The 18,607-nt window shown below is 47.1% G+C and overlaps 1 protein-coding gene across 3 annotated transcripts in view; it reads left to right on the top strand.

The window, feature by feature from the left end:
• Positions 1–18,607, top strand: part of LOC140721459 (NACHT, LRR and PYD domains-containing protein 14-like) — a 34,980-nt gene that overhangs the window by 4,809 nt on the left and 11,564 nt on the right. For 2 of the 3 annotated variants that reach the window (XM_073036278.1, XM_073036279.1), the window contains exons 2-9: positions 1,019–1,190; positions 1,287–1,352; positions 3,707–5,498; positions 6,325–6,411; positions 11,571–11,741; positions 15,373–15,543; positions 16,180–16,350; positions 18,108–18,278. In XM_073036278.1, coding sequence (XP_072892379.1) covers positions 1,019–1,190; positions 1,287–1,352; positions 3,707–5,498; positions 6,325–6,411; positions 11,571–11,741; positions 15,373–15,543; positions 16,180–16,350; positions 18,108–18,278 — 2,801 coding nt within the window. The remainder of the gene's footprint in view (positions 1–1,018; positions 1,191–1,286; positions 1,353–3,706; positions 5,499–6,324; positions 6,412–11,570; positions 11,742–15,372; positions 15,544–16,179; positions 16,351–18,107; positions 18,279–18,607) is intronic. The other variant, XM_073036280.1, reaches the window with a different exon arrangement.

Consider the following 18,607-nt stretch of genomic DNA (forward strand, 5'->3'; position numbering starts at 1 on the left):
ATAAGCTGGTAAGGAAGGCGAGCTCTGTCGTGGGCAAAGTACCGGAGAGTATAACATCGGTAGCAGAGCGAAGGGCGCTGAGTAGGCTACGGTCAATTATGGAAAACCCTGATCATCCTCTACATAGCACCATCCAGAGACAGAGAAGCAGTTTCAGCGACAGGTTGCTATCGATGCAATGCTCCTCAGACAGGATGAAGAGATCAATACTCCCCAATGCCATTAGGCTTTACAATTCAACCACCAGGAGTAAGATATGTTAAAGTGCCGGGGTTAGGACTCAATGTATTTAAGTAAACTACTTAAGAACTTTTTAAAAGCTATTATGAATGCTTTTTGAGAGGGTGATTTTAGATGCATATCATATTTTTACTGAGTTAAGTATTGTATGTAATTAGTTTTGCTACAATAAGTGTTTGGGACATTGAAAAAAAATGTTGAATTTCCCCATGGGGATGAATAAAGTATCTATCTATCTACTGTACCAGCAGTTCATGGTCGAAATGACAATAAACTTTACTTGACTTGACTTGAGCGCTGCAGGAGGGGTGTGTGAGAGGTATTGCCTGGGGCAGAGGGGGTATGGCACGAGTGCAGACACACCCAACCCTGAGACATCAGGCAAGGTCACTTGATTCCAAACAATTGGTTTATTGATCATTACAGAATGTCTCTCAGGTGCTTTCTGCACCCTGCCCTCTCCCTTCCGCTTTTTACAGCCAAGATTCCCCTCTCCATGCCCCTTTCTCCACTCTCTGATGGAGACCCTTATCAGAATCAGGTTTATTATCACTCACATATGTCATGAAATTTGTTGTTTTTTTTTGGTCAGCATATGCAATGCAATAGAAAAGATTATGACAGAACTGTGACAAAGTCTTTGGTACCAGACCTGTATATATGTGCCTCAGACTGTTGCGCCGTACCCTTCACTTGTGATTGCTCCAGCTCAGCATTTTCTTAGCGCACCGGATCCATTTACCCTGTTTCTGAACGTGCAGTCGCTTGTTTCCTTCAGATGGTCACCGAACTTGCGGACAAGGGGCAGAGGGCAGAAAGTTCGGAACTTCTCCTGGGACTGACGATGGCGAAGGGTCCCGCGGCCCAAAGAGCCATGTGGGACTCCTTTGTGAACATGCGCTGTGGGGTACCTAAGCTGGACATGATATTGAAAGAAGTTGAGAAACACGGTACGGCCCCGTCGCGCGCTCGCCAGGCTTTTAACGCGGCCTCCCGAGCAAATGCGATTCATTGCTGAGCTGACCGGATCTGCTTGGATCCAACAGGTGCCACTCTCCCAAGCCACGCAGTCGTCTCAGAGGTTGTATCGGAACTGCCCAGCAAACTACACGGTAAGTGGATAAGACGAGGAAGAGGCTGAGGCAAGTAAAACTGCAGCACTTTCGGATGCATTTGGATACAGTACTGTGCAAAGGACTGGATCACCAAGATCAGGGTGTAGTGGGCAGCGAGGAAGACTACCTTGACGTGCAGTGGGTTTGGGATCAGATGGAACAACTGAAGTGAGAAATGGCGGATGGAATTCAATGCAGACAAGTTTGAGGTAATGTCTTACACAGTGAGCGGTAGGGAACTTGAGGAGTGCTGTCGAACAAAGGTATCTTTGGATACGGGTGCATTATTTATTGGAAAGTAGCGTCACATGTAGATTGGGATGTAAAGAAACCTTTTGGCACATTGGCCTTCATAAATCAAAGGACTGATTGGGAGATGGGATGTTACGTGAAGCTGCATAAGACGTGAAAGAGGCCTAAATTGTAGTATTGTGTGCAGGTTTGGTCACCTAGAGGCAGGAAGGATGTAAATAAGGCTGAAAGAGTACAGGGGATATCGAGGAAGACAAAGAGATAGAGGTATACAAAATTACGAGGCGTATTGATTGGGTAAATGCAAGCACGTTCTCTCCAATCAGCAACACACGCAAAATGCTGGAGGGATTCAGCAGATCAGTCGACCTGTTTGGAAATGAGTAGGCTGTTGACGTTTCAGGTCCAGACACTTTCTCGTGGCTGAAAAGGAAGGGAGAAGATGGTGGGAGGAGGGGAAGGAGGCGAGCTGGCAGGAGATGGGTGAAGCCACGTGGATGCAAAAGGTCAAGGGCTGGAGAAGAAAGAATCTGACAGGAGAGGAGATCGGCCTAAGTCTGAAAAGAAAGGAGGACGGTTCCCTGGGGGAAGTAATAGGCAGGTGAGAAGAGGTAAAATGTCAGAGTGGGGAATAGAGGAAGTGTGAGTGGGGGAAGATGTTTAGCGAAAGGAGAAATTGATATTCATCCCAACAGGTTGTAGGCTACCCAGATGAAATATGAAGTGTTGCCCCTCCACCCTGGGGTTGTCCTCATCATAGAACAAGATAAGACCATGGATCGACATGTCTGAATGGGAATTAAAATGTTAGGTCACCGGGAAGTCCTGCCTATGACGGAGGTGATGGATGAAGCGGTCCGCCAATTTACGACGGGTCTCATCAATGTAGCGGAGGCTGCATCGGGAGTACGGGATACAATAGATGACTCCGGCTGATGTGCGGGTGAAGTGTCACCTGGGAGGACTGCCTGGGAACCTGAATGGTCGTGAGGGAGGAGGTGTGTGGGCAGCTGCAGCACTGATTTTGCTTGCAGGGGTAAGTGCTTCAGGAAGGGTGAATAGGCAGACACGAGTGGACAAGGGGATCTCAGGGAGCGAGCCATCCCCGTGGAAAGAGGGGGTGGGAGGTAAAAAATACTTTCCGTGGCAGGATCCCTTTGCAGATTGGGGAAGTTGTGGAGGATGATGCGTTGGATGGGGCCGATGATGATGAGGAGGTAGATAAGGACAAGAGGAATTCCTCTCAGGAAGATGTGATGTGCATTGTGAGGGCAGGAACAATGGTGGAGGGAGGGACCCCTTGCTCGTTAAAGGAGCGGGACGTATCTGATGTCCTGGAACTGAAAGCCACGTCCCGAAAAGGTGGTGAAGAAGACATGTGGCATACTTGACTTTATTACTAAAGACAATGAGTTCAAAAGTCAGGAAGTTACGTTGCAGCTTCATAAAACTCCAGTTAAGCCTCACCAGGAGTAGGCTGTACAGTTCTGATCACCCAAACATATGAAGGACGACAGGGTTTTGGACAGGGTGCTGAAGGGATTCACCAGGATGTTGCGTGGATTGGAGACCACAGTTATCATGAGAGGTTGGACAAGCTTGGACCATATTTCCTGGAGCGGCGGAGGCTGATGGGAGTTCTTACAGGATTTTACAAGATTTCCAGAGGCATAGAGAAGGTAGACGGTCAGTATCTTTCTTCCAGGGTTGAAATGTCTTAACACATGGATTTAAGGTGAAAAGGGGTCGGTCAAAGGAGATACGGTGGAAATATACAGAGAGTGGTGTGTGCCTGGAATGCTCTGCCTGGGGTGGTGTTAGAGGCAGGCATATTGAGATAGGGCCATGAATGTGAGGAAAATGGAAGGATATGGGCATTGTGCAGAGAGGAGGGATTAGTTTAGTGAACCGTTTGATTACTAGTTAGTTTGGGACAGCTTTGTGGGCTGAAGGGCCTGTTCCCCTGCTGCTCTACACTCTGTGCTCTATGTCAAGTTCAGTACAAATGACTGGCAGCACTGTCTTTGACAGGGAAGGATTCTTAATATTGCAGTTTATAAGCCAGTGGAGTGGTAAAACTCTGTTTGCTCTGTTCAAAGGCATACAAAAGCAGCACAAGGAATCCCTCCTGAAGCTGACCGAGATATTCGAATTGAAGTCTAGCCTGAAGAAGGGAATGGTGAAGCTTTCGCAGCTGGGCGACCGATACACGGAGCTGACCATCATTTCCCCGATACGTCAGTGGAGGCTGGTGGAGCACGAGCTGCTGGCGCGTGGCAAAGATCACGAGGAATGCCGGGAATCGAATCTACGTAGAGATCTGGAGAAAATCCGCATCGGCGAGCTATTTCGAAGCTGTTTTACTCGGGAGGTCCGCCTGGTGCAGAGGTCAAACGGGCAGGCGGAGGAATTTCATTCGGGGTGCTCGGCGGCTGCCTGTGGAGTTCCGGGGATTGGGAAAACGACCTTGGTGCAGAAAATAATTCACGACTGGGCCGCCGGAGATCTGTATCAACAGTTCCAGTTTGTTTTTAGTTTCAAATTCCGCGACCTGAACACCATTAACGGAAAAGTATCTTTGAAGCATCTGGTTGTACTTTCATATCCTTACCTGGAGAAAATTCTAGATGAAATTTGGAAGAATCCTACAGTTTTGCTCTTTATATTCGACGGATTTGATGAATTCAAGGGCAACATCAACTTTGATGACAGCGGGAGTGGCACAGAGCGTCAACACATGTGCCCCGATCCCGATAGCCATGGTGAAGTATCTGACATTGTCTACAGTCTAATCCAGCGCAAACTGCTCCCGGGATGTTCAGTGTTACTAACCACCCGCCCCACAGCGTTGTATCTATTGGAAAAGGCGCAGATCAATCTCTGGGTTGAGATTCTTGGATTTTCTGGTGAGGAACGGAAAGAATACTTCAACAAGTTTTTTGACAAGGACGAGAAGGTGTCATCAGCGTTTTTCAAACACATGGAAGAGAACAAGATCCTGTACACGATGAGCTACAACCCCTCTTACTGCTGCATCCTCGGTCAGGTTTTGGGTCCCTTCTTTATGCAAGACGAGAAACGTACATTAATTCCCAAGACCATCACCCAGCTTTATTCCCATTTTATTTACAACATCCTGAAAAGTCATGTCACCGACACTAAAGAATGTAAAGGCTTATTGCTAAGAGTTGGTCAGATGGCCTTCTCAGGAGTGCAGGAGAAGAAGATAGTGTTTACGGATGATGATTTGAAGAAGCACAATCTGCAGCCTTCCCAGTTCCTGTCTGGGTTCCTGGTGGAACTTGTAGAGAGAGATGATTCTACTCCGAAATTTGTGTACGCATTCCCACACCTCACCATCCAAGAGTTTGTAGCCGCACTTGCACAATACCTGACTCCAGATCCCAGGGATATCCTGAAAATGCTCACTGAAGCCCACAACGAGAGCGATGGGCGTTTTGAGATCTTCCTGCGCTTTGTGGTGGGTCTCTCCTCCCCCGGGGCATCTGGAATACTGGACGAGTTTCTGGATTCTCGCTCTCGCGAAACCGCCTGCCGAGTGATTGGCTGGCTGAAGGAAAAGATGGAAAGCCGGATTGGGCTGACTTGGAGCGAACAAGGTAAAAGGAGCTTGTTGAACACGCTGCACTACCTGTTTGAGACTCAGAATTCTGGGCTGGCTCAAACCACGCTGGGCTCTGTACCCAGACTTGCATTTGGAGATTCGGACTCCGGGAAGGCATTGTTACTCACGCCCATCGACTACGCTGTTCTGTCCCATGCGATTCGGCTCTGCCTGTCCATCAATGAACTTGACCTTCGGAACTGCTCTGTTCAATGCGAGGGGCTCCTCCAGCTGGAACCTGTCCTGAATAAGTGCCAAGTGTTGAGGTGACTCTTTTTTACCTGATTTTGCGACAAGATATGTGTTGAATGTTACTTTTGTTTTATTTTGCATATATAACTGCAATATATGTATATCAGACTCTATGTATACGTGTACACTATGTACATGTATTTGGTATTTTGTATATGAGCAACTATGACAAGGCGTGTATGAGCATCAAAATACTCAGTAATCAACAGGTTACAGATTGGCACTGCGATCCTTCGTCTGGATGTCAAATTCCGGTCCGCGGAAAGCAATCATTCACTAAACAGATATTGGTTAATCTAAGTGTCACCCAGTAAGACAGAGGAGCAGGATTGGGCGAGTCTGCCATCTGACCATGGCTGATCCATCATCGTTCGCTATCCCATTCTCCTGCGTTCTCCCCGTAACCATGCCCTTAGTAACCAAGAACTTATCAGCTTCCGTGTTAAACATACCCAATGACTTGGCCTCTTCAACCGTCACTGGAACGAATTCTACAGATTTGCCACGCTCCAGCTAAAGAAATCCCTCCTTGAGTTCTGTGGCTGTGCCCGTTGGTCCGACACTCTCCCACTGTAGCAAACATCCCCTCCACGTCCATTCTATCCAGGCCTTTCAATATCCGACAGATTTAAATGAGATGCTCCCCTCATCCTCCTGAACTCCCAACGAGTACAGGCCTATTGCCATCGAACGCCCCTCCTACTTTTAACCTTTGATTCCTGGGATCATCCTTTGGACCATAATCTCTGTTGAAACATAGCATCTGATATTGATCACAGAAAGCCCTGAATCAATAAATCATCCATAATTGTTTTGTGTAATTTGTCAATTTCCATTCAGGTTGGAAGGAAACAATCTGGGAGATTCTGGAGTGGAAATATTGTCCAAGGCTCTGACGGATCCCAAATCCAAAATACAAACAGTGGGGTAAGTCACGAACTGTGAAAATGTAAATTGAATTACTGGATGTTTCACATTTACAGTTGGCTATTAGTAGAGGCAGATGTATAATTAACAGGTATTTTGAAACTCGCATGATATTAGTTGACTTTCATTTTCACTGTTTCAATCCATTCTCTTTCTCTCTCTCTGCTTTCCGTATCCATGCTCTCTACATATTTGTCCTTTCTCTTTTCCACTTGCACTTCGAATGCTTTCCCCGTTGCTTCCTTATTTTGTGCTACTCCCCACAGTCTCTTTCACTCTTTCCTTCTCTGCTCTTCCTCTTCTCTTGCTGAGTTCCTGACATTTCTTCGCTGCCCTCTTTGTACCCCTCTACTACTTGCTATGCTCTCTCTCTTATCTTTTATTTTTCTCTCTTGATGTTCCCCAGTTTCTTCCTGATATTTTTATCCTGCCCTTCTCTTGTTCCCTCCGCTGTTCTTCTTTTCTCCCTTCAACTCTTTCCCTTTCTATCTTTCCTCTCTCACTTTCTGTTTTTTTCTTCCCCTCTCACACACCCCCACTTCCTTTGTCATCTTATTTTCCGTTATTTCATTTTGTCTTTCTCTCCTAATTTCCACAACCATTTCCAGATATCCCATTCACCTCTTTGTCCAGGGGTGTCAAACTCATTTTAGGTCACGGGCCGGATTGAGCAAAATGCAGCTTCATGCGGGCTGGATCAGTCGGACGCATGCGAACGCAGCTTTCGTTGCCTCTGTTTTTTCAGCCTGCTCTCATGTGTCTCAGTCTCTGCTATAACTACAAAGTGTTTCACTTTACAAATTCCGTTTCTTATGAAGAAGACTGCCGAGCAAGACTGCCGAATAAACACTAAAACCCTGAAAACCTGGTACCTGAATAAACTCAGCATTAGCCATATCATACGCCATAGGCGCTTCGATTACTGGGGCCAGCTTTAATAGTAATTAGATATTATCTCGCGGGCCAAAGATAATTCCACCGCGGGCCGGATTTGGCCCGCGGGCTTTGAGTGTCTCTTTATCTATCTGGTTGAGAAAGTTGTAATCCCGTAGTACACATACACACACACACACACACACACACACACACACACACACACACACACACACACACACACACACACACACACACACACACACACACACACACACACACACACACACACACACACCTCGGAGTGTCCACGGTGACGGCCCAGTACCAGTGTAGGGTGGGACCATCGTACATACATTTTGCCTTTAAAAAAACTCCAGATGAGAGGGACAAGAGCAAGAAGAGGAATGCTGGCTCGGACGTCGCCCGGCTTAACAAGCCCCGTCCCAATGTTTGGGGAACTGGGACCACCTGGTGAGAAACTGGATACTGGAACAAACCTTAAATGGACGAGGCTGGACAACATGGAATTCATTGAATGTTACTTTAACAGCAACCCTCATAAAAGAGGATATATCGAGCCCATGTGTTGTTTCTGGCAGCAACGAAGACCGTCGTCCCGCTTCACGAAAAAGCAACTGGTGACCCAGCAATCAAGCATTGTCTACCACAGCTTGAATTGGAAAGCATACAATAATGATGCAACACAGCAGCTCCACCGCAGGACCGGGCCGACTGGGAAACACGAGTTCAAACCCCAGCTCCACAACTCACAGACAGCACAAAGGTAATAGCATCACTTTGTACACAGGAAAGGCAAGTTGGAACCACACCTCAGGCAGTCCCGGGTGCTGGCGGCTGCAGTCGGAGAGAAGATCATTGCTAAACTGGCGAATGTGAATGAATGAACCAGGCTCCCCAAACTTCGGCAGCAGCAGCCCGAAGGAAAAAGCTGGGCTACCAAATTAAATACGGTGGAGACGACTGTTAAAATGCCCTCCCCATGGAGACCATGACTGGAAGGCAGGAAGAAAGCCACAAAGGTGGAGGTCAGTCGAGTCACAGCTGCAGAAAGTTCGGAAATACAAAGTCTCGGCTACTAAGGAAGTACAGAGGCATGTCCACAGCTGAAGCCCTGGAAACTGCCAAGCAACAGTTAACGTCTCTGTCGGCCAGACTACAGAGGTACACTGAGGAGGCAGAGGCCAAGCGAATACAGGGACTGTGCTCCAAAGAGCCTGGAAAAGTATTCGCACAGCTCCAGAGCAATAACCTGAAGCATCCGGAACAGTGACTGAGGAGTGCCGGAAGAGTAGCATCACGTAACGCCAAGTGCCCGATGGCTGAAAGACCTACGAGCAAGACTCTGCAATCTCCCAGGGGAAGGACCCGTCACCATCACAGTGGAAGATATCTAGCGATGGGTAGCAAGAATGCAGAGCTGGACCTGAGTAGGGCCTGACATGATTCACGCCTGTTGGCTGAAGGAACCAGCAGCATCACATACACGACGAGCAGCTCAAATCCAGCAACTCCAAACCTTAACTGGCTGAGTCAGGGAAGGACGGTACTCGTTCCGTTTACAAGGATAAGTGCCAGGAGGGAGATCGGTGGGGAGGAATGGGGGGGACAAGTGGACAAGGGAGTCGTGTAGGGAGCGATCCCTGCGGAAAGCAGAAAAGGGGGGGAGGGAAAGATGTGCTTAGTAGTGGGATCCCGTTGGAGGTGGCAGAAGTTACGGAGAATTATACGTTGAATACAGCGATCCTATTCTAGTTGGTTGCTGGTTAGTAGTGGTGTTTCGCAGGGGTCGGTGTTGGGGCCTCTTCTTTTTACACTGTATATCGATGATTTAGATTATGGATTAAATGGTTTTGTGGCTAAGTTTGCGGATGACACCAAGATAGGTGGAGGAGCAGGAAGTGTTGAAGAAACGGAAAGGTTGCAGAGTGACTTGGTCAGTTTAGGAGAGTGGGCAAAGTAATGGCAGATGAGATACAATGTTGAGAAATGTACGGTTGTACATTTTGGAAGAAGAAACAATCGGGTAGATTATTATTTAGATGGGGAGAAAATTCAAAAATCGGCAGTGCAAAGGGACTTGGGGGTCCTAGTGCAGGATACTCTAAAGGTTAACCGCCAGGTTGGATCGGCAGTAAGGAAAGCAAATGCTATGTTGGCATTCATTTCAAGAGGAATAGTGTATAAGAGTAAGGAGGTGTTGATGAGGCTCTATGGGGCACTGGTGAGACCCCATTTGGAATACCGTGTGCAGTTTTGGGCCCCCTATCTTAGAAAGGATGTGCTGACGTTGGAGAGAGTTCAGAGAAGATTCACGAGGATGATTCCTGGAATGCAGTGACTAACATATGAGGAGTGTTTGTTTGCTCTTGGATTGTATTCATTAGAGTATAGAAGAATGAGAGGGGATCTCATAGAAACATTTTGAATGTTGAAAGGGTTTGGATAGAGTAGATGTGGAAAGGCTGTTTCCCTTGGTGGGTGAGTCCAGGACAAGAGGTCACAGTCTTATAATTGGAGGGTACCCGTTTAAAATAGAGATGAAGAGAAATTTTTTTTTAGCCAGAGGGTCATGGATTTATGGAATTCGTTGCCACATACAGCTGTAGAGGCCCAATCATTGAGGGTGTTTAAAGAGGAGATTGATAGGTATCTAATTAGTCAGGGTATCAAGGGATATGGGAAAAAAGCTGGAAATTGGAACGAGATGGGAGAATAGTTCAGCTCATGGTGGAGTGACAGAGCAGACTCGATGGGCCGAATGGCTCCTTTGTCTTGTGATCTTGTGATAATGAAGAATCCTCACAAAGGAGCAACTACCGGCCCATAACCTGCCCGTCAACAACATGGAAGCTCCTGTCAGGCATCAGAGCCACCAAGCTGAAGGAACATGTGTTAAACTTCCCGAGCATTGCTCAGCGAAGCTCGGAAATGGAATCCGAGGCTCCAAACACGAACAACTGGTAGACAAGCAGTCAAGTCAAGTCACTTTTTATTGTCAGTTCTATCATAACTGCTGGTACAGTACACGGTAAAATCGAGACGACGTTTTTCAGGACCATGGTGCTAGATGAAACAATGCCAAAACTACACTGAACAACGTAAAAAAACAACACAGAAAAAAAGCTACACTAGACTACAGACCTACCCAGGACTGCATAAAGTGCACAAAACAGTGCAGGCATTACAATAACTAATAAACAAGGCGAGACTATGAGCAGGGAATCCAACCTAAGCACAGACTGGATCGTCTGCCGGAATGCACATGTCTGAAGGTCCCAGACATGAACCCTGGAATGCCTGTCTCTGTAGAAGGTCAACAAGACACTAAGGACAGTAATGAAACTGGAAAACTTCTGAGAAGGTGATGGAGAATGACAGATCTGGGATCCCGTGTGACTTCCAAATACAGACTGATTGGAAGGTACAGGCCAACCAATTAGATACAGTAATACGGGACAAGGACCAGAAGAAAGCAGTTGTAATATAAATTGAAAAGTTAAATTAAATAAGTCGTGCTGAAAGTAAAAATAAACAAGAAAAATAAACAGCAGTGAGGGAGTATTCATGGGTTCAATACCGATTCAGAAATCTGCTGACAGAGGGGAGGAAGCTATCCCTGAATTGTTGAGTGTGTGTTTTCATGCTTCTGTACCTACTTGCTGATTGTAGCAATGAGAAGAGGGCACGCCCTGGGTAATGCGGGTCCTTCATGGGGGATGCCGTGTTTTTCAGGCAGCGCCCCTGGAGGATGCCCCAGGGTAGTGGCTATGATGGAGCTGACATAGTTCACAAGTCGAATGAAAGCTCTCGTCCTGAATCGACAACTGATTGTCTATTTCCATTGGTGGTGCCTGACCTGATGCGTTCTTCCAGCATTTTGCATCCGTTGTTTTTTTGATTTCCAGCATCTGCAGGCTTTCTCCTGTTTATAAGTTCACAACTATCTCTCGCTCTCCCTCACCCCCTTCTTGCCTCCTTCCTCTTTACTTTCCTATTCACACCCACCCCGCCCCTTGTCCATGCCATGTTCCATGCTGCCCACTTTGGGACTTTAATTCTCACTCTTTCTTCAGGCCTTCCCTCTTTCTATTTCAAGTTCATTCAGTCTTCTTTCCACATTTCTCGCTCTTTCTTTCCTTCACACTTTCCTTCCACTTCCTTTCTCCTGTCATATCTGCTCCGTTAAGTATTATCCCGTCCCTCTCTTCCTTGCATTCATTCCCTCACTCTCACTCACATATACAGTTTCTGTCGCACCGCAGGCTGGACAACAACAACCTGACGGACTCCTGCGCCAAACATCTCGTGTCCGCTATCACTAAAAGCCCATCGTTGATGGAGTTGGAGCTGGGTAATAACAATCTCGGAGATCCTGGAGCGAAACGACTGTTCGCAGCTCTCGGAAGACCCGAGTGTAAAATAAAGAAAGTACGGTAAGCCCCCGATTGTACAAGGAATGCTGCAATAACATTGAAGGATGAAAACCGGTTCAACCACAGCGATATCTCTGAACCACTAATGTGTAATTGCTCCATTATAATCACTCTAGATTCAATGTACTTCACTGTCCAAATGCCACAGTACACAATTTTGAGTCTTCAGTAATTACAGTGGAGCGATTACTGGTGTCATGTAAACAAAGTCACTGGAGAGAAGTATTAAAGAACAAAGAACAATACAGCACAGTACAGGCCATTCGGCCAACAATGTTGTGCTGACCCTTAAACCCTGCCCCCCCCCCAATATAACCCCCCACCTTACATTCCTCCATATACCTGTCTAGTAGTCTCTTAAACTTCACTAGTGTATCTGCCTCCACCACTGACTCAGGCAGTGCATTCCACTCACCAACCACTCTCTGAGTGAAAAACCTTCCTCTAATATCCCCCTTGAACTTCCCTCCCCTTACCTTAAAGCCACGTCCTCTTGTATTGAGCGGTGGTGCCCTGGGGAAGAGGCGCTGACTGTCCACTCTGTCTATTCCTCTTAATATCTTGTACACCTCTATCATGTCTCCTCTCATCCTCCTTCTCTCCAAAGAGTAAAGCCCTAGCTCCCTTAATCTCTGAACATAATCCATACTCTCTAAACCAGGCAGCATCCTGGTAAATCTCCTCTGTACCCTTTCCAATGCTTCCACATCCTTCCTATAGTGAGGTGACCAGAACTGGACACAGTACTCCAAATGTGGCCGAACCAAGGTTTTATAGAGCTGCATCATTACCTCGCGACTCTTAAACTCTATCCCTCGACTTATGAAAGCTAACACCCCATAAGCTTTCTTAACTACCCTATCTACCTGTGAGGTAACTTTCAGGGATCTGTGGACATGTACCCCCAGAACCCTCTGCTCCTCCACACTCCCAAGTTTCCTGCCATTTACTTTGTACTCTGCCTAGGATTTCGTCCTTCCAAAGTGTACCACCTCACACTTCTCCGGGTTGAACTCCATCTGCCACTTCTCAGCCCACTTCTGCATCCTATCAATGTCTCTCTGCAATCTTCGACAATCCTCTACACTATCCACAACACCGCCAACCTTTGTGTCATTTGCAAACTTGCCAACCAACCCTTCCACCCCCACATCCAGGTTGTTAATAAAAATCATGAAAAGTAATGGTCCCAGAACTGATCCTTGTGGGGCACGACTAGTCACAACCCTCCAATCCGAATCTACTCCCTCCACCATTTCTGAATCCACCTGGCCAAACTTCCCTGGATCTCATGCCTTCTGACTTTCTGAATAAGCCTACCGTGTGGAACCTTGTCAGATACCTTACTAAAATCCATGTAGATCACATCCACTGCACTACCCTCATCTATATGCCTGGTCACCTCCTCAAAGAACTCTATCAGGCTTTTTAGACACGATCTGTCCTTCACAAAGCCATGCTGACTGTCCCTGATCAGACCATGATTCTCTAAATGCCCATAGATCCTATCCCTAAGAATATTTTCCAACAGCTTTCCCACCACAGACGTAAGGCTCACTGGTCTATAATTACCCGGACTATCGCTACAACTTTTTTGAACAAGGGGACAACATTCGCCTCCCTCCGATCCTCCGGTACCATTCCCAAAGGATATTGGTAGATAGAAAGCAATCTCTTTATTCGACAGAATGAGATGGAGACCCTCTCGGAGGAACAATGTCTGCCTGATCCAACGCTACACAACGTTTTATGTGTTACAGACCAAATCAGAATTCCATATTTACAATGCATCCATAAAACCTTCTTTGAACTACAGACAAACTTCACACTGCACGCTTCGCACGCACACCAAGAAACGAATTTCAGCCGGCTTTGTCCGGCTGTCCAGCTTACTGTGGTTCACGTTTCTCAGGAACCCATTGTTCGGAGCTGCAATTTAGACTTAATTCCGGTTCATATTCGCAACCTGAAGACTGTTGGCTGAAGTCAGTTGCTGCGGTTGTTTGCAGCGTGGGGCCTAACCCTGAAAAATAGTTCCAACAGTTTCAAATGAGTGGCGGTTATCCAACTCAAGATTCAAGGTTGTTTGTTGTCATTCTTCAGTACACGAGTGTAAAGGAGAATGAAAACACAGTAAGTTAAAGTAATACAATTAATATAAAGATATAAGCAATATGAAACATGATTCCCAAGTATTATATAAGGTCAGTTGATGTACATAGACTGTTGTTCGGAGTATAAAGTGACTCGAGGCGCAGGAGCTTTTGCTCATATGGTGGTTGACAGGAAATGCTAAAGTGAGGAGGTGACTCTTAGCTAAAGGAGCTCTTCAAGGCAGCACCAGGGCTCATGAAAACCTTAGAGCGACTGATTTATTTATTTATTGAGCTACAGCGTGGAATAGGCCTTTCCAGCCCTTTGAGCCTCGCCGCTCTGCAATCCCCAAATTAACCCTGCCCTGAACGCGGGGCAATTTCATATGACCAACTCACCTACTACAACCCGCTACGCCTTTGGACTCTGGGAGGAAACCGGAGCATCCGCCGTAAACCCACGCGGTCACGCGGGTGGGTGAGTTGTGGGGACGTACAGAGTCCGCACGGGCAGCTGCAGGAATTGAACCCGGGTCGCTGGACCTGCGAAGCGCTGTGCAAACCACTAGGGCACCGGGCCGCCCTTTGTGCGGGTCGCTTTAGATTTCCAGCACTTGCAGGATTTCTCGTGTTGATAGATTACATCCCCTCCATCGTCGCCTTCGGTAGTTGGTTTGTTAAGCCTGCACTGTGAAGCATTGTCCCAACCATCATGATAAAACCTCCTAATGTCGGACGTCCAAATCAACACACACAAAACGCTGGAAGGACTCCGCCAGTCAGGCAGTATTGATGGCAGTGAATAAACTATTGACGTTTCAGACCAAGGCCCTTCTTCAGGACTGCAGAGGAAGGGGGAAGACGCCGGTATGAAAGGCTGGGGCGAGGTGAAAGAGGTTGGTTGGCAGGTGATGGTGAAAGCCCGGTGGGCAGGAAAATTAAAGGGCTGGGGGGGGAAAGAATGTGTTAGGAGCGGAAGGTAGACCACTGGCCAAAGGGGAAGGAGGATGAAATAACAGGCAGGCGAGAAGAGGTAAGGGACCAGAGTGCGGAATCGGAAAAGAGGGAGAAGGGAAAGGAAATTGTTCTTTTCTTTTACCGGAAGTAGAAATCAACAGTAGGACAGTGGCCGTGCAGTTACGCGGTATGGAACACAAGTGTAAAGTTGTCGTGCATGGAATGAGGCGAGTGGGTGGTGGGTGCCGAGAGGCTGTGTAGAGGAGAGGCTGAGGCGGGTGGGGTGGGTGATTGGGGAGGAGGTGTTGATAGGTCTTGACAGCTTGGGGGGAGGAACTGTTTTTGAGTCTGGTGGTCCTGGCGTGGCTGGTGCGTTGCCTCTTCCCGGATGGGAGCGGGGTAAACAGTCCACAGGCAGGTGGGTGGGATCCGCCGTGATATTGTGGGCCTTTGTCCATGACCGTTAGGTCTATATGTCCTTGATGGCGCGTTGTCTGGTGCCGGTGATTGTTGGGGTAACTTTAACCTGTTTTCCCCGTTTTCCTTCAATCTCTTTATTTGCCTCCATGTGTGACCCCCAGCCTGAATAACAACAGCCTGACGTCCTTCTGTGCCGAGGATTTGGCCTCGGCTCTTCGCACAAACTGTTCCCTGACGGAGCTGGACCTGGGTGGCAATAAACTGGGAGATTCTGGAGTGCATCTGCTGCGTACGTCTTTCAGGGACCGGGAGTGTAAAATACAGACGCTGCGGTAAGATAACGTGAGCGGAGGAGGAAGAAGGAGTGTGAGTGTGAGTGTGTGTGTGTGTGTGTAAGAGAGCGTGAGCAGATGCTATGGAAGAAACTGTGAGAGAGAGAGAACGAGCAGGTTTTGTGGAGGAAACAGATCAGATTGTGTGGAAGAAACTAGGCGAGGGAGAGAGACAGAGAGTGGGCACAGGGTGAACCCACGCCTCCTTTCGCAGGCGAGAGTGGGGCTGCCCGTGGCGGAATTCAGCAACTACGAGAATTAATTCAGTATTCTTCAGGTCTTTCTTGCGTGCTGAACTGGAAAAAGGTCGGGGACAGCCCAGATCACGGCGGCATGACCATATTGAAGCGGCAGGGCCCTGGTCCGAGAGCAAGGAATGTCCCGATGTTTGGACAATTTCAGTGATTTCATGGCCGTGGATTCACTTTTGTGAACTTCATTTCCGAAAGTTATTTGCTTACCTTTATTTTTTTGCATAATTTGTTTTTGACATTAGGTGTTTCATTCTATCAGCTTTCTTTGTTTTGTGGCTGCTGGAAAAGAGACAAATCTCAAGGATGAATTTCATCTGCATACTTTGGTACTGCTTGTGCTTTGACCTTCTCGCTCTTTTGTTTTCACCTTGTTCGACTCCAGTCTGAACAACAACGGCCTCACGGCTTCTTCTGCCAAAAGTCTCGCGGAGGTTTTCCGTAGGAACGACTCCCTGAAGGAGCTGGACCTCGGACACAATACACTGGGAGATTCGGGAATAAAGCGACTGTCTTCTGCTCTGAGGGAATCCGACTGCCCAGTGCAGGACCTGCGGTAAGTGTCTGACTGAGGGGGACTTTGAGATCCTCTGAAAATCCCAGCAGAAAAGTAGATCATAAGACATAGGAGCAGAAATTGGGTCTGCTCCTCTATCCCATCATGGCTGATTTAGCATTCCTCTCAACCCCATTCTCTTGCCTTCTTCCCATAACCTTTGATGCCCTCATTAATCAGAAACCTATCAGCGTCTGTGTCGTGTTCTCGCACAGGTGTAAAAGAACTCTGAACTAAACACCAAGCATAAACCAGTCAATGAGGCGGTCCCAGTAAGATTAACCGTTTACTGTTCACTCTTCCACATTAACGTATGGTGAAAACTGTTGATAAAACAATGCAAAATATATACAGTATTTGTTTCCTTCTTGACATCACATTTACATCATAAATACTTGCAAAAGTAAAACTACAACAACTATATTACATTAAAGTGCAACATACAGTCAGAATCTACCTACGCCATCGACTGGCTTTAAATACACTTCAACACAAACTATCCGCAACTCTTTAAATAACAAAAAACATAAACTTTATCAACCGTCATTACTTTTAACAGAATCAGCGTTAACATTTTTAATTCAACATATCAATTATCTCATGAACTTACGGCGTTGCTTCACTAATGTTTCTAGTGCGTAGAAAGAAAACTTTCCTCGCGTTGATCCTGCACACGTGAGCCCCCTCCTTCCCGTTTCTCCAAACCGGTATTTTCCCACAAGACGCGGCAAAACCGGGTGTGATGTCATCGCATGCCGGACGATATATCACAGACAACGAATTTACTTTCAACAACCTTAACTTTAACTAGAAAATGATAACAAATGAATTGCTAAAGCGAAAATATAATAAACAAATGCCTTAAAGCATATATGTCAAACTCAAGCCCCGCGAGCCAAATCCGGCCCGCGGTGGAATTATCTTTGGCCCGCGAGATAATATCTAATTACTATTAAAGCTGGCCCCAGTAATCGAAGTGCCTATGGCGTATGATATGGCTAATGCTGAGTTTATTCAGGTACCAGGTTTTCAGGGTTTTTAGTGTTTATTCGGCAGTCTTCTTCATAAGAAACGGAATTTGTAAAGTGAGACACTTTGTAGTTACAGCAGAGACTGAGACACATGAGAGCTGGCTGAAAAAACGGAGGCAACGAAAGCTGCGTTCGCACGCGTCCGACTGATCCGGCCCGCACGAAGCTGCATTTTGCTCAATCCGGCCCGTGACCTAAAATGAGTTTGACACCCCTGGCTCAAAGGCAACACAGTCTGCTTTAAATGTACTCAATGATGTGGCCTCGGTAGCCGTCCAAGGAAATCTTAGATTCACCACTCTGTCTAAAGAAGTTTCTTCTCCTCTCTGTAGAATAGATGACACTTTGTCCTGAGGCAATGCCCTCTTTTCCTGGACTTCCCCCTCATGCTTCTGTGGTAATGAATGTGATAGATTCACCACCCTCCTCCATACCTCTTCTATTCCGAGGCTCTGTGCTCTGGTCTTAACACCACCCCACCCCACCGCCACTCCCTATTCTTTATGTATCCGCTCTATTTTGGTCTTTCAAGACCTGATAGGTTCCAATGAGGTCCCTTGGTACTCTACAAGGGCCCCCAAGTTGAGGGTAGATGAACCTTCACGGCCGCTCCTGCTCCTGTAACTGTTCTGTTTTAATGTTGGGCACCAGTCGTTCACAGTAACGTTACCACGCAATCCCGGTTTTACTTCACTCATCTGCATTTGTTCTCTTTCCGATGCTCAGGGTGAATGACAACGGTCTCACCGCCTCTTGTTCCGAGGACCTCGCGTCCGCCCTCCGCGCCACCCCCTCGCTGACGAGGCTGGAGGTGGGCAACAACAACCTGGGGGATTCAGGCGTGAAGACGCTCTCTACTGCCCTGAAGGATCCAAACTGTAAAATGCAGAAACTGTGGTAAGTTCGCGATGGAGTCGGATTCTGGACAAAACTGAACGCAACGGTGGCTGACGCACAGAGGCCACTTCATAAGGTTGCACCTGGTCGTTAATGCAAGTATCGAACCAGCCAATCATGTGGCAGCAAATTGACGCATAAAAGGATGCCTACATGGTCAAGAGGTTCATTGGCTGTTCAGACAAAACATAAGATTGGGGAGGAAATGTGATCTGAGTTCCAGACAGGGTGGTATGAGTATCTCAGAAACGGTTAATCCGTGGGGATTTTCACGCACAACAGAGTCTAGAGTTTGCAGGGAGTTGAGTGAAACAGCAAAAATAAATACA

This window comes from Hemitrygon akajei, unplaced genomic scaffold (genome assembly GCF_048418815.1).
Source record: "Hemitrygon akajei unplaced genomic scaffold, sHemAka1.3 Scf000055, whole genome shotgun sequence".
Classification (NCBI taxonomy): domain Eukaryota; kingdom Metazoa; phylum Chordata; class Chondrichthyes; order Myliobatiformes; family Dasyatidae; genus Hemitrygon; species Hemitrygon akajei.